General features: G+C 42.2%; 1 protein-coding gene across 3 annotated transcripts in view; it reads left to right on the forward strand.

Annotated features, from left to right (window-relative positions):
• The window catches only part of LIPE (lipase E, hormone sensitive type), a 76,847-nt gene that overhangs the window by 35,341 nt on the left and 26,243 nt on the right, over positions 1-15,263 (forward strand). For 2 of the 3 annotated variants that reach the window (XM_033962496.1, XM_033962498.1), the window contains 5 exons: positions 3,939-4,477; positions 5,245-5,335; positions 6,126-6,271; positions 6,635-6,820; positions 7,751-8,045. In XM_033962496.1, the coding sequence (XP_033818387.1) occupies positions 3,939-4,477; positions 5,245-5,335; positions 6,126-6,271; positions 6,635-6,820; positions 7,751-8,045 (1,257 nt within the window). Of the gene's footprint in view, positions 1-2,912; positions 2,944-3,938; positions 4,478-5,244; positions 5,336-6,125; positions 6,272-6,634; positions 6,821-7,750; positions 8,046-15,263 lie in introns of those variants that run through there. The other variant, XM_033962497.1, reaches the window with a different exon arrangement.

Here is a 15,263-nt window from a genome sequence, read left to right on the forward strand (position 1 = left end):
CTCCGGGGTCGGGAGAGGTAGCCAGAAACGTCTGTTCAGACTGAGAGCATCACGTGACCCCCTATTTTAATTCTTACTTTAATAGTAATTCACAATCACTGCTTCCGGACCTCAGCTACATCACTCACCGCTCAAATAATTTCTTAATCTCTAATCCCATATTCTCAAAAATCTGCAGTTTTTTACTTATCTTTCCAACTGTTTAATTTCATGATCTGGGAAGGTTGGATTCAACATGTTTTGCTAAAGAGCTTTGTCCAGGATCCTCCCCACAGCCGTTCTTTGCCATCTGACCTCATAAGCCTTATCAAGTCTGGACAAAGGACAGCTCTGGGGAAGATCCTGGACAAAGCTCTTTAGAAAAACATGTTGGATCCAACCTTCCCAGAGCAGTTGGAAAGATAAGTTAAAAAACTGTTTTATTTTTGAGTATTTAGGATTAGAGATTAAGAATATAACAGAATTGAGAAGTGCAAACTGTATCTCCATGTTGGAGGGACCGATGACGATATGACACATGAAGCTGTACCGCTGTGAAAGTATTTGAGCGGTGAGTGGTGTTGTATTGCTGAGGTCTGGAAGAAGTGATTGTGAATTACTAAAGTAAGAATTAAAAAAAAAAAATATGTGGATGTGACTTGGGAAGATAAGACTATAATCTTCTGATATTGACCCCAAGTAAAGTAAATGAAAGGATTTATGATATCATAGGCAGAACAGAATAGTATTCCAGCATATGCAACTGTTCAAATCCAGGTACCGATACAATTTTTTTTCTGTGCACAGCTCTGGCTATCACAGAGCCAGTTCTTCCAACTCGCCTCTCTGTTCTGTGTTATGTGAATTCTTATGCTTGTAGCAAAAAGAAGAAACAGATATGAATATTTATTTATTCATTACTTGGTGGAATATTCATTTCTATCTCTATCTCTGTCTTTATATTTTATCTTTATTTTTCATAAATTGTCTCTTCAGGTACTTTAGTTAGATTGTGAGCCTTTGGGACAGTTAGGGAATTTCCAAGTACATAAGAACATAAGAAACGCCTTCACCGGATCAGACCGAGGTCCATCTAGTCCGGCGATCCGCACACGCGGCGGCCCATTTAGGTACTCCTTTATGGAGACCCGGATTTACCTTATCCCTCAATATGATATGCAAGAAGGTATGCATCCAACTTGCACTTGAATCCCAGTACAGTAGTCTCCTCCACAACCTCCTCCGGGAGTGCATTCCAAGCATCCACCACGCGCTGTGTGAAAGAAAACTTCCTGACATTTGTCCTGAACCTGCTGCCACTCAGTTTCAGGCTATGACCTCTTGTCCATGTCACATGTGAAAATGTCAGTAATGTCAGTACCTATCTTATTTATTTTTATTTATTGTATCTTTTAATGCATTCATTTTTGTAAACCGCTTAAAAACCTCACGGTTATTAGCGGTATATAAGAATTAAATTAAAATTAATATCCTCACAGATGCTACTTCGGAAAAATAAGCTAACTCGTATCCTCAGACTTGGAGTTAAAGCCCTGGCATTGTGCTGAGCTTTTCTTATGTTTGCTTCTCTGCATGCTTTGAATTTGCACATAGGTTTACTGCATTGGCACAGTATTTGTTCTTAGTAGGTTTATGGGAGAAGCTGTGTGGCTTTCTGCATCATCCCATCAGTCTTAGTCTTTCTCCCCACTACTATCGCCACCACTGTGAAGAATTAGGTTTTCTCTGTCTCTCCAGTGGGAGGAGATTAACACTTTATCTGAGACAGACTGGTTTCTCTCTGTCCGGTGGGAGGAGATTGACTATGGGCTAGAATAGATTCACTAAACTCTTTTTTTTTTTTTTTTGGCCGATCCGTGGCCGAGTCTTTGCCGGGCGACCGATTCACTAAAGAGTCCCCATGCAAATTGAGTGATCGGACACACTTCCCTTAGCGACCCCACGGATCGCTGCAGGGCGATCCAGACGCATGCGCAGACCATCCTCTCTGCCTCGAGATGCGATCCGCGCATGCGCTTGCTTTCCACACAAGCTCGCGGTCAAAACAAAAGGGGGGGGGGTTGGCTGCACTCGCTGGCCCCACGAGTGGACTTTTCAGGAACAGAACACGCTTTGCAGCCAGACACTCTAGATAGAGGGATACAGACTAGAGAAGAAGCCATTTGATTCCCTTCAGTTGCTAATACAACACGGAACAGAACACGCTGTGCAGCCATGCTTTAAATCCACGGGTTAAAACCACTGCACTTTTTACACAATTTTGATGGTTTTATTTTATTTTTTTATTTTGATACTGGGATTGCGGGGCTGGGTTTCAGGGCAGCAGAGAGCAGGACAGTCGGCAAGGACATGAGCGACTGGTCCTCGGCAGTCGCTTCTTTTTGGAACGGCAAGCCCAATCGGTGTGCCTTCTTTTTAGTGAATCGCTGCCTTCCTACTTATGCATGCATTTCCCCTCATTTGCATGATCGGATCGGGTGCGGATAGGATCAGTCAGGTTACTGAATCGGGTCGGGGTCAGAGAAGGCTCACAAACTGGTCGGGACACGATTGGTGAGCTTAGTGAATCTAGCCATATATCTTGAGATGGACTATCTGTGCATCTCTCTCCAGTGTGAATGCATTAGATCTGTCCATACATGCTTCCCTGCCTCCAATAGGAGGTGATTTGTTTGGACAGATTTATCTGTGACTCTCTTTCCAGTAGGAGGAACTTGGCTGTCTACATTAGGAAGGATTTAAATTATCTGCATGTGTGGCTGTGCCTCTAGTAGGAGGGATATAGCTGTCCCTCTCCAGTGGGTGGGGTTTAGATGCCGGTCTCCTCAACCTTTTTATAGTGCCATCCAGTTAATAATTGCTAAGGTACTTGTTGGAGCTGTGTCTGAGTGAGGACTCTTGATTTGTGTGTAGAAGAACGGGGAACTATGGGACTGCAGAAAGGTTAGAATCTGAGAACCTTGGAGTGAGTAGGAAGTGACTCAGACCCTTCTCTTCCTGCCTCTCAAATCTGTTTTACACTGCTCTCAGTTCTTTCTGGTTGTCGTGCTCTGTTTCTCTGTCTTTTGCTTCACTCCCTGGTGCTTGCTTTCTCTGTTACTATGTGATAGTGTGTTTTAAAGCCTATCCTATTTGACCCCACAGCCTGTCTGTCAGACTTCCAAGATATCCACAATAATTATCTAAGACATAAACTTGCATATTATCGATATCCTGAAAAACCAACTGGATGTGGGGTGAGTGGGACAGGTTTAGGAAGCCTCTGCTGTGTCTCTCCCTGTCTTTCTGATACAATTCCAGTTTTGTTAGGGTAGAGGCTGTGTGTTACCTTCTCTGCTAGAGTATGTGTGTCTCTCTCCCTCTCGGGAATGCAGGTGGTGGTAGTTTGTCTCTCTGCTAGTATGTGTGTATCTTTCAGCAGATCTGGGTTTTGATGGAACAGCAGCTCTGTCTTGTAGTTCTCCTTAGTAAAATCTTCTGCTTAGATGGCAGGAAGTTCTATGACATCGAGTCAGACCCTGCTCCCTCCCTTTCAGTCTTGCCCTTTTCAACTTTCTCACTGTGTGTCTCCTGTCCCTCGTTTTAAGCTCATTCTTAAAACTGTCTCACACTCCGGGCTCATCTCTTGCTGTAGATATTGTAATTCTCACACATATGGGACTCCCCAACAATGCCACAGTCAGAGGTTCTGTGCTGCTTATAGCACAAATACCCAGTCCTCTACAATCCTGATCTTAACCCCAGTTCTCTTCTTAGTACTACTGTTTGCAACCTACCTGCTGAAATTTTCTACAGTCTGAGAACTGTGTGTTTTCATGTGTGTGTATTCTATCTGTGTGATTTGTCCCCTCTAACCGACTGATAGATATGCTGTCTCTGAAATTGTGTAAGGGATGAATGTCCCTGGTCACTGATGCCTCATCTTTTTTCCCCCACAGCTGCTGGTCCCCTGACCCCCGAGACCATGGATGCACGGCCCATGTTTCAAGCGCTGCACACGGCAGTGGACGAGAATATTGCCTTCTTCCGTGATAACCCCTCAGAGACAGCCAAACGTTTTGTATTGGCTTTTCTCAAGATCCAGGAACATGCACACAGCTTGGAGCCCATCATAAGCAACTTCTCCAGCATCTACCATATCTTTGACTTTGACATGGCGACCCCGGCCAACGGATACCGCAGCCTGATGAAGGTGGTCAATGCCTGCTTGCAGCATATCATTCACAAATCCCGCTATGTGGCTGCCAACTGCCGCAGTGTCTTCTTCCGTGCCAGCCACAACTGTGCCGAACTGGAGGCTTACTGCATGGCATTAACCCAGCTTCGTGCCCTTGTCTACTTCGCCCAGAGGCTGCTCACCGCCAACCGGCATGGCAACCTATTTTTTGAGGAGGACCAAGGGCTGTCTGAAGAGTTCCTGAGGCAGTATGCCACCATGTATAAGGGGTGCTTCTATGGAAGGTGCCTGGGATTCCAGGTAAGTAAATTGAACCTGCATAGGTAAACTCATGGGGACTCTGCTTCTTATTTCTCCCATTGCTGCCTCAGTTCTCATTTTGTCTGCTTTAGTTTCTGTGTTTGTATCTCTCATCCTCTCCATTCTCCTTAAATTTCCTATGTGCTTGACTCTCTTCTGTCATCTCCTCCCCTCCCCCCCCAAAAAAAATCATTCTCTGTGTCACAATGTGTGCATGTTCCTCTGCTTCCATTCTTCAGGTCATTTTGGGTATATGGATAAATCCCTCACCCTTTGTTCTCTGTGTCAACCTGTATTGTAAATCTCCCCCCTATCACTGCAATCATATGTATCACTCATTTTCTGTTCTCTGTGTCACTATTTCCATTGCTTTCTCTTTCTGTCACTCCTTTGCGTCATCAGTCTATGACCTTGCATTTTTGCCAGCTGGCACAGAACTGCTCAAATGACCTCAGTGGAATCCCTGTTTTCAGGGATTTCTCCTCTTCCTGTGCTCTAGATACAGAGACCATCCTGTTCTTCACAAGGGCTCTCAAGGGCTCAGACATCAGGGAGAGCTTTTCTTCTCCACAGGAGCCTGTGGAGCTCTGAGATGGAGGTAGGTGGGGCACAGAGATGATTAATAAGGACCTCGCTCTCCACAGACTCTGCCTGCTCCTCTCTGGAACTTCCCCTCTCATTTCAGCTCAGCTCAAGCGGATTAACCAGAGACTGAAAATCAGTTAAACCCTATATAGATAACCTTTGCTCATCCTCTGTTCTTTCAGTTCACGCCTGCAATTCGCCCCTTCCTGCAGACTATCTCCATTGGACTGGTGTCGTTTGGTGAAAATTATAAGAAGCACGAGTCTGGCATTAGTGAGTACATGAATATGTTAAGGATGTACACTGTACAAATGACAAAAATCCTGATTTGGTGGTAATACACACATGTGCAGGAGTTAAGAACTCAGTTACTAGATTGCTGATCCCAGTGTCAGTACTCATAAGTGTGCAAAATAAACAACAATAATGTGCTGCCAAAGGATGTGGTAAGAGTGGCTAGCGTAGCTGGTTTTAAGAAAGGTTTGGACAAGTTCCTGGAGGAAAAGTCCATACTCTGTTATTGAGAAAGACATGGGGGAAGCCACTGCTTGCCCTGTATCGGTAGCATGGAATGTTGCTACTCCTTGGGTTTTGGCCAGATACTAGTGACCTGGAATGGCCACCATGAAAATGTGCTACTGGGCTTAATGGACCATTGGTCTGACCCAGTAAAACTATTCTTATGTTCTTAAGTATGACAGAAATGAGCACATTTCACATGTAAACCCCTCATATATGTGCCAACAAATCCTGTTCCTTGCAAGTTCTCAGTCTTAATTGGTCAGAAAACAGCTGAAAGGTAAATGTCCTGAGTATTTGGCCTCTTCAACCCATCCCTCTGCAAATTTGACCGAGGAGTAGGCCCTGGAACTTCAGTCCTTGCATGTGTCTTGTAGCTCATGCTGTCCTCCTCTCCCCCCCCCCCCCCCCCAATGCTCTCTCTGCTGCCAGTGGAGGGAAGCAGCATTGTGCAGTATGGTAAGTTATCTTTTGCTCTGATGGTATACCTCTTGCCAGCTTTCAAAGAGGCTTGTCTCACCCTCCTTTTCCACCCCTTTCTCAGGTGTCGCTGCCAGCTCCTTCTTCACCAGCGGGAAATATGTCATTGACCCAGAACTGCGCGGTATGGAGTTTGAGCGCATCACCCAGAATCTAGATGTGAATTTCTGGAAAAATTTTTGGAACATCACAGAGATAGAGGTGCTGGCGGTGAGTAGACAGGGGATAAAGGGAGCCAGAGTTTTGGTGACAGACATGAGATTGAAAGTCAGTAAAATGGCTGCCGCAATTCTGAATAAATCAATGCCAAAGGTCATATAGTGGAAGTTAGTGTCAGTAGCAAGGCTGCAGGGTGGCAGAATTCCAGGTGCGGGTCCTAATGCAGCTACTCTCTCTAAAGTGAACCCTAGTTGCTGCTGCTATCTCTGTCACCAGAAACTGATTTAATAGGTATCGGAGGCAGCTCCAGAGGTCTGGATCAGTGGAGGAAATTGAAATTGTACACCAAATCTGCCTAAGGGCTAAAGCTATCATTGTTTGGACATATAATGATTAACTGTTTCTGTCTTTCAGTCCCTTGCAAACATGACATCCACTACTGTCCGTGTGAACAAAACCCTCACCTTACCTCCTAATACCTTTGAACTACCTCTGGCTGCTGATTCTCAGCTGACTGTCACTATCACTCCACCTGTGGCACATACAGGCCCGGGCGCTGTGCACATGCGCTTAATATCCTATGAGCTGCGGGAGGGACAGGTGAGATCCAGAAAGTGCACAGCACATACATGTGTGTGCTTGCGACCATGAGCATAAACTCATTCATCCTTAGCCCTGTGCATTCACTTACACAGAGGCATATGTATGCTTGCATTTGCTTACTTGTACAGCATATACTTACCCTGCACATACAGAAGTATCACGCTAATTCCATATGCATACACTACAATATCTGGTTTGCTGCATACAAGCTTGAATTTTAAACTCTTCAGAGGAGGGATTTCCCCCCTACTTTGTGTTTTTGAGTGTTAATTGTTTTATCCAGATTGACACGTCTTAATTTTGTGCAACACTGAAAAATAAATGTTCATATATGGAAGAGTTTAGAACACGTTATTATGTAGATATTCATATGCACAATGTCACATGAATGCATACGTGTTTCCCAAGTTTTAAATCACAGACCTCATTACTTGATCTACAGACATATGTACTCTGAAACATGTTCTTCTGGCCAATATTCAAAGCTGTTTAACTGGCCAAGAATAGCTTCTGGCCAGTTAAATAGCGTTTTAGCACCTAACTGTGGATATTCAGCAAGAGATAACCGGCTATATCATATGACATACCTGACTATTCAGCGCCAAACTGGCTATGTTTAGCGGTTAAAATAGGCCTATTATTTATGTGGCCTATCTTTAACTGCTAAGAACTTAACCAGTTAGCACTGAATATTGGCTTAACCAGTTAAGTTGCTGCAGCCAAAAATGAAACCAGATGTTCAATGCCAGTCGCCGGAAATGGCACAGCATTGAATATCTGGGTTGAAGGCCTGTGGCAGTCAATCAAAGTCAGTCTGCTGCTGGCTGAACATTGGGCCCACTGTTATTTTCTGTCTATATGTGCATATACACATGGGCTGTTTCATGATTGTCACCATGTCACATAGTCTATTTCTCTACCATCTAGGACAGTGAAGAGTTAAACAGCTATGCCAAGTCAGAAAGTTCTATAAGCCTAGACTTACGCCTGAAGAATAAGAGAGCTCCACTGTCTCGGTACCTGATTGTCCACTTCCACGGCGGCGGTTTTGTGGCACAGACTTCCAAATCCCATGAACCTTATCTGAAGAGCTGGGCCCATGAGCTCAATGCCCCCATCCTGTCCATTGACTATTCACTGGCCCCAGCTGCCCCCTTTCCCCGGGCTTTGGAGGAGTGCTTCTATGCCTATTGTTGGGCCATCAAGAACTGTCACCTACTCGGTAAGAAGCAAAGGCAAAGCTGTAGTGACCTTGTGGTCAAAGTAGCCTTGGCTTATGGATACTGGAGTTCTTACAGCATTGCACCACACCTTCCCACTATCTTCAGCAGAGAAGGGAGGGGACTAGCAGCAGTGCTGCATTTCTGCAATTGCCTGCTTGCTTACTCAAGAAGTTTAAATGTGCACAGGGCCTATGTTTCATTGAATCAGTAGATGAGGAAGCAGACAATCACAGATAAGAAAAGCAGTGACAGAACTGTTGTAGAAGGGTGGATGAAGTCAGATCAGGGAGAGCAAAAAGTAAATGGAGGCTGGGAGCAAAAGTGCCTGGTTGGAAAGAGGACGTGGGAGAATCACCACCCTCTATCACAGTGTCTCTCAAAAATATTTTAGCCCTGGCACACTAAATGGAGCAAATGTTTTTCAAGGCACATTATAATTGAATTTATAAAATTGCAAAATCAACAACTGTTTTTAAAATGTAAGATTTATTTATTTATTTATTTAAAGTTCTTTAAGCTATGTATGGATAATTGCTAAAATGGTGAAACTAAAGTAGATAGAATAGAATTGCTAATCAATGCGATTGATGTGCTTGTTTTTGAGTTCAAATTAAAATGCAGCTCGATAGTTGACAAGCAAACACACATTTCATCATCCACCATCTGCAGTCATTCTCTTTTTTTCAATTTAATTTCTGTCAGAGCTGAAAATCCAAGTTTGCAAAGATAAGAAGATCCAGTGGAGGCGTGCGTTTTGTTTAAACTGGGCTATCTTTGTTACAAAGTTGCGTATGGTATTGCTCCAATCTATATGTCTGATAGATTCCTCATAGCATTCCATAAACATAGGAGACAATCACATGAATTGTTTAATTTTCCATCTGCTCAAGGATATAAGAGCAAGAAATCCTTGGAAAATACACTAGCATTTCAGGCTGCTTTTTATGACAGGGAATTCAGGCCACTGTTGTGTAGTGCTTGTTCTTACAAGCACTTTAGAACTCAGTTGAAAACTCATCTATTCTCAAAATACTTGGTGAACTAATCCAAATCATCTTTGGGTTATGTTATTTTTAATTTTTTGTTTATCGCATTGAACTTACGGTTATGCGGTTTATAAGTACGATGTTATGTTAATTACCACATGAAAAAATTAAAATTAAATTACTTGCCGTTAGATTTCAAGGACCAATCATGCCAAAAAATTATGTATCCTTACACACATAGATGCTCATAACATTGACAGACTCTTGCATTCTAGTGTATACTTATGAAGGGAATTTTTAAAAATAAAATTCTGGAATACCCGGAATCTCTTCGAGGCACACCGTTGTGCCTTGACACAAAGTTTGAGAGGCATTGCTCTATCAAATCTTTTGCTTAAAGAAGGCTGGAGGTTGAAAGTGCAAGGGAGACTGGGGCAGTGTTAGAGTGAACAAGTAGAGCTGGAAAGATGAACAAATGAGCAAGGGGGGGTTGGGGGAGGATGAGCAAATGGCTAAAAGGGATAGGAAGGTTGTAAGAGCAAGGGAAATTTGGAGATAACAGTGGACAAGGATGTCTAGAAGGGTAAGAAAGTGAGCAGAAAACAAGCAGGAGAGCCTGGGAGGGTGACAGAAGAATATGCATGTGATAGGGACAACATCATTTAATAGTTTGATCCAGTGGGAGATCAGGAGCAGGCAAGTCCATCCGGTACATTAAGTTGGTAATAGAAAATCATTCTTTTGCATATGTGGTCACATAAGTCTACAAATGATCTCTTATGAAATATTAATGTGTAGAAATGCATTCCATGACACATTGGCATATACTGGAGCAGAGCTAAAGTGGGAATGGCTCATTCTCTTGTAAATTTATGTGTTTGCATACCTTCATTTACTCCAGATCTCAAGCAAGTGTAAGTGATGGCGCCTGCATTTAAGGCATGGTGTCCTATTCTAGAACTACTCGCCAAGAGTAATTTTATAACTTTTTTCATGTGTAAAAGGGCTTTTATAAATTACCTTATGGAATAATTGTTAGCTCTGTGTGACCCATTTGTAGGCATGGTCTAGGGCAGAGTGTAGAATGAGTAACGGAAATATGCATATTTTTGATAAAATGTATGAGGTTGTACATTTACACCAGCTTCCAAGCTGCTGTAAGTGTCCACAGCTTCAACCTAGCCATGCATGATGTCTTATTGTTATCCCTAGTGTTTTATAAAGACACACAGGTGCCTGTTTGCCTTATTAAAATAGGCAGAACAAACTGTTTTTAAATAAATGCCTGGGCAGTTTTTACAAACATGGGGCTAGATTCATCAACCTGCCCGATCCGGGCAGATCCCACGAATTCTGGAAGTTAAAATATGCAGATGGGGGCGATTGGAAGAACACCCCCCCATCTGCCAGCACGGATCGCTTTTCTGCGATCCCCACGCATGTGCAGACCATCTGTAGATGGTCTGCGCATGCCTGTCAGAGCCGCAATCTTTTTTTTTTTTTTTTTTAATATATACTTTAAACTTTTTTATTAGTTTTTAGCCCTGTGAGCCCATGGTTTGTTTGTTTTTTTTAATGTATATATCTTTATTAACAATTGCGAATGGCACATACAACCAGTAGGGAAGAAAGCAGAAACACAAAACATGGAGGGCAACAGTAGTGAAGAACAATAACATCAAATGGCTCACTGTAGCAAACCCAAGCTGCTCTAAACCCGTGGGTTAAAACCACGGGCTCGCAGGGCGGGGAAGGGCAGGAGAGATTCGAGGAAGTCAGGGCAGGAGAACCAGGGCGGCGATGCGGTGAGCCAGCAGGAGAGGGCAGCGAGCAGGGCTTCCAGTCTCAGAAAGACGTTTTCGATTGGTCCCCAGCAGACCCTTCTTCAATTGATCGGCCAGCCCAGTTGGATCGAGAATTTTGTGTTGTGAATCGCGTCCCTGCCTACTTTGCATGTGTTTCTCCTCATTTGCATGAACGGATTCGAAGCAGATCACAGGAGAGGTTAGTGAATGGGGCCTGAGGGAAATCGGGTCGCAAACCGATTGGTACACAATCGGTTTGCTTTGTGAATCTAGCTCATGGTTTTCTAGAGTCTAGAGCGGGCTACTAATGGGTGCATTCTTCCACCCTGCCCCCTCTTCCAAAACCAGTATTTCTTTTCTTATCTCTTCTCCTAGCTGACACCGACACCAAGGTTGTGGCGCTGGGGCTGGTGTGGGCAATTCTAAGAGGTGTGAAATTTACTACAAAGAATGCAGTATTTGTTTATTTAAGCCTACCTTAATCATTTCAATTATACAAAGGAAAAGAAAAATCAATTTAAAGAAATACCAAATCAATGGAGAAGTTGCAGGAAGGATTAGGTTCTTACCTCAATAATCCTCTTTCCTGTAGAACAGCATACGATCCCTTACACCCTGCCTTGTAAGATGTCTGCTATGCCTGCATTGGTTTGTAGGCTGGGAAGAGAATCCAGTGGCTTGGCTTGAGGCAGCCAAGGGGAAATTAAAAAAAAAAAAAAAAGATTCCTTCAAATACAGGTATAAATGAAATCGATATCAGCACAATTTGTTTTGCTAAGAGCTGTACAAGTGTTAGTGCTGGTTGCACACAGGTAAGTAGTTTATTTCTCCATCATTATTTATTGCCCTGTTGTTTATTAACTTTTACTTAGAAACATGATGGCAGATAAAGGCCAAATAGGCCATCTAGTCTGCCTATCTGCAATAACCATTATCTCTTTCTCTCTCTAAGAGATCCCACATGCCTATCCTAGGCTTTCTTGAATTCAGACAGTCTTTTGTTTACTATTGCAGAACAGATCAAATTTATCTGGATCGGGGAGTTCCCACAACCCCCCCCCCTTGTTTTAATTTCTTCTCCTAGGGGCTATCGCTTGCTTTGAGGAAAGGGAGCGCTGCCTAGAGACACAAGGGGTCAGCGAGAAGAAAATGATTGATGTGTTCTGCAAGCAACTCGCGAGTTGAGATGCTTAATCCATCCATAAGGAATCGTATACTGTTCTACATGATAGGAGATTATCGAGATAAGAACTTAATTCTTCCTTATTTTACTAGAATCTTTTCTTCTAATATGAAAAATCCTGATAAGATAAACAATTTGTTCAAAACTCCATATAACTATTCTCACTACAAGTGAATTTTATAGAACAATTAATATATATCATCAATGCTGCTATCCCACCACCACAAAATGCATGTCAGTCTAAACAGGAAAATTTCACTGTTCAAATAGAAAAGTCCAATCAATCCGTATAGTCACTTAGCTGTGTCTTTTGTCCATAAGATCACCATTATAAAGTTGCTTCTTCATAAAAAAAGGATGAATTATGTTAATTCATTGATTACCTTAATGAAGTAAACCCTAACATTAAATTTGAAAATAGATATGATCATGCGCACATTCAGTTTTTGGACCTTGATATACATTTTTCTATTCAGCGTGGGTTTATTACATCCTTATATAGAAAAAAGACACTGTATTACATTATACAAGTTACCCTCCTGAAGCCCTAAAAGATAATATACCAATGGGCCAATTTTTGCATACCCAACGATTATGGTCAACTGATCGTGAATTTAAACATCAAGCAAAAATAATGGCTCAAAGATTTGTGAAGAGGGGTTACCCTCAGCACATTATTGAAAAGAGCCTTTTAAAGGGCCTTATATTCACAAAGTGAATGGAAACATTTTGGAAGAGAAAGAAAGGATTTGACTACTAATGATGATAGTTACATGTGTACTTCCTTTTTTTTCTAAGTCTTACCAAGTATGTAATATTATTTTTTTTAAAAAAATTGGCATATAGTTAGCATGCACCCACAACTGATACAGTATCCACAATTTGTATATAAAAGGAGTCACAATCTTGGAGAAATTTTTAAAGCATCCAATAAGTAAACACATTAGCTTCTGGTCATCGCTGTGGGAGTTGTGCTTACTATATGTAATGTTTTGAGATAAAATCCTTGAATGTTCCAAATAACCAACACATTTTATTTGAAGTCTCACAAAGATTGTAATAGTTCTTGGGTGGTATACAGTACAACTACATGATGGGAGGGCTGGTAATGGGTGAAAGTAGCCTAGAGAAGGACTAGGGGGTACTGGTAGACAAGACAATGAAACCGTCGGTACAGTGCGCAGCGGCCTCTAAGAAGGTGAACAGAATGCCAGGTATTATCAAGAAAGGTATTACAACCAGAACGAAGGAAGTTATCCTGCCGTTGTATCGGGTAATGGTGCGCCCACATCTGGAGTACTGCATCAGTATTGGTCGCCGTACCTTAAGAAGGAAATGGCGATACTCGAGAGGGTTCAGAAAAGAGATTGATAAAAGGTATGGAAAACCTTTCATATGCTGAAAGATTGGAGAAACTGGGGCTCTTTTCCCTGGAGAAGCGGAGACTTAGAGGGGACATGATAGAGACTTTCAAGATCATGAAGGGCATAGAGAAAGTGGAGAGAGACAGATTCGTCAAACTTTTGAAAACTACAAAAATGAGAGGGCATTCGGAAAAATTAAAAGGGGACAGATTCAGAACCAATGCTAGGAAGTTGTTCTTCACCCAGAGGGTGGTGGACACCTGGAATGCGCTTCCAGAGGAGGTGGTAGGACAGAGTACAGTATTGGGTTTCAAGAAAAGATTAGATGCTTTCCTGAAGGAAAAGAGAATAGAAGGGTATAGATAGAGGATTACTATATAGGTCCTGGACGGGCCGCCGCGTGAACGGACTGCTGGGCATAATGGACCTCTGGTCTGACCCAGCAGAGGCACTGCTTATGTTCTTATATGGTAAATACTACATTGGGCATACAGTACTCAATGTAAAATAAAAAGATGTATTGCTGAACATTTAAGCAATATTAGAACATGCAGATTGGACACTCCATTGCGTCAACACTGAATTCAATATGGTCATTTAATTTCTGACTTATGATTTGTGGCCAGAGGGGGTGATTATACTTAAATTTTGTCTTACAAAGAAGAATGATTCATTTGTAATTGCAAAATGATTCCCCCGATGAATTGAATAGGGAGATAGAATGGCCCGTAGTATGAACCTGTTAGCTATAATGAATAGGTAGCTGAATAATTATATTGTGCCAATTTTTGATTGGGTATCTTGTGGAATAGAAAGAAGATGTATTTGAAGTCCATTTATTACATATGAGCGAAGGTTTCAATGCTTGATGAGATTTGGATTGCTGTGATGCTAATGTTTGCATCTTTTGACTGTTAGTGAGTCAAATCATTGATGGTAATCAGGATTCCCTAACTATATGTAGCCTTTTTGCATATTTGTATAAGTGTTACAGGGTTTGTATGATTGGATGCATTAATGCTATTTATTTAATGTTCAATATACTACAATATCCATATGTTTATATATTTCTGTGTATTTGTTTGAATGTGATGTTAGATAATGGGTCATTCCATCTTAAGAAAATTTTTTGAAACACATGCCGAGTTGAGGAAAAGATGGATTTATAATTATGGAATGATTCGCTTTTTACTTCGATGACAGAACTTTGTGGATATCAAACATTGTTCTTTATCTCTACTTCAGTTTTTGAGGACAGAACATATTTTTTATGAACTGTGACTTTATAATGGTGATATTATGGACAAAAGACACATTGCTATCATGCACAACCACAGCTAAGTGATATATTGATTGGTCGGACTTTTTCACTTGAACAGTGAAATTTGCCTGTTCAGATTTATGGCATGCATTTTTGGTGGTGGGATAGCAACACTGATATGTATCGATATTAATTAAGAACATAAGAACATAAGAAGTTGCCTCCACTGGGTCAGACCAGAGGTCCATCTCACCCAGCGGTCCGCTCCCGCGGCGGCCCATCAGGTCCGTGACCTGTGAAGTGGTCTCTGACCATTCCTATAACCTACCTCAAGTTCTATCTGTACCCCTCTATCCCCTTATCCTCCAGGAACCTATCCAAACCCTTCTTGAACCCCTGTACAGAGTTCTGGCCTATCACATCCTCCGGAAGCGCGTTCCATGTGTCCACCACCCTCTGGGTAAAAAAGAACCTCCTAGCATTTGTTCTAAACCTGTCCCCTTTCAATTTCTCCGAGTGACCCCTAGTGCTTGTGGCTCCCCACAGTTTGAAGAATCTGTCCTTATTTACTTTCTCTATGTCCTTAAGGATTTTGAAGGTCTCTATCATGTCCCCTCT

This window comes from Geotrypetes seraphini, chromosome 11, assembly GCF_902459505.1.
Source record: "Geotrypetes seraphini chromosome 11, aGeoSer1.1, whole genome shotgun sequence".
In the NCBI taxonomy this organism is placed as follows: Eukaryota; Metazoa; Chordata; class Amphibia; order Gymnophiona; family Dermophiidae; genus Geotrypetes; species Geotrypetes seraphini.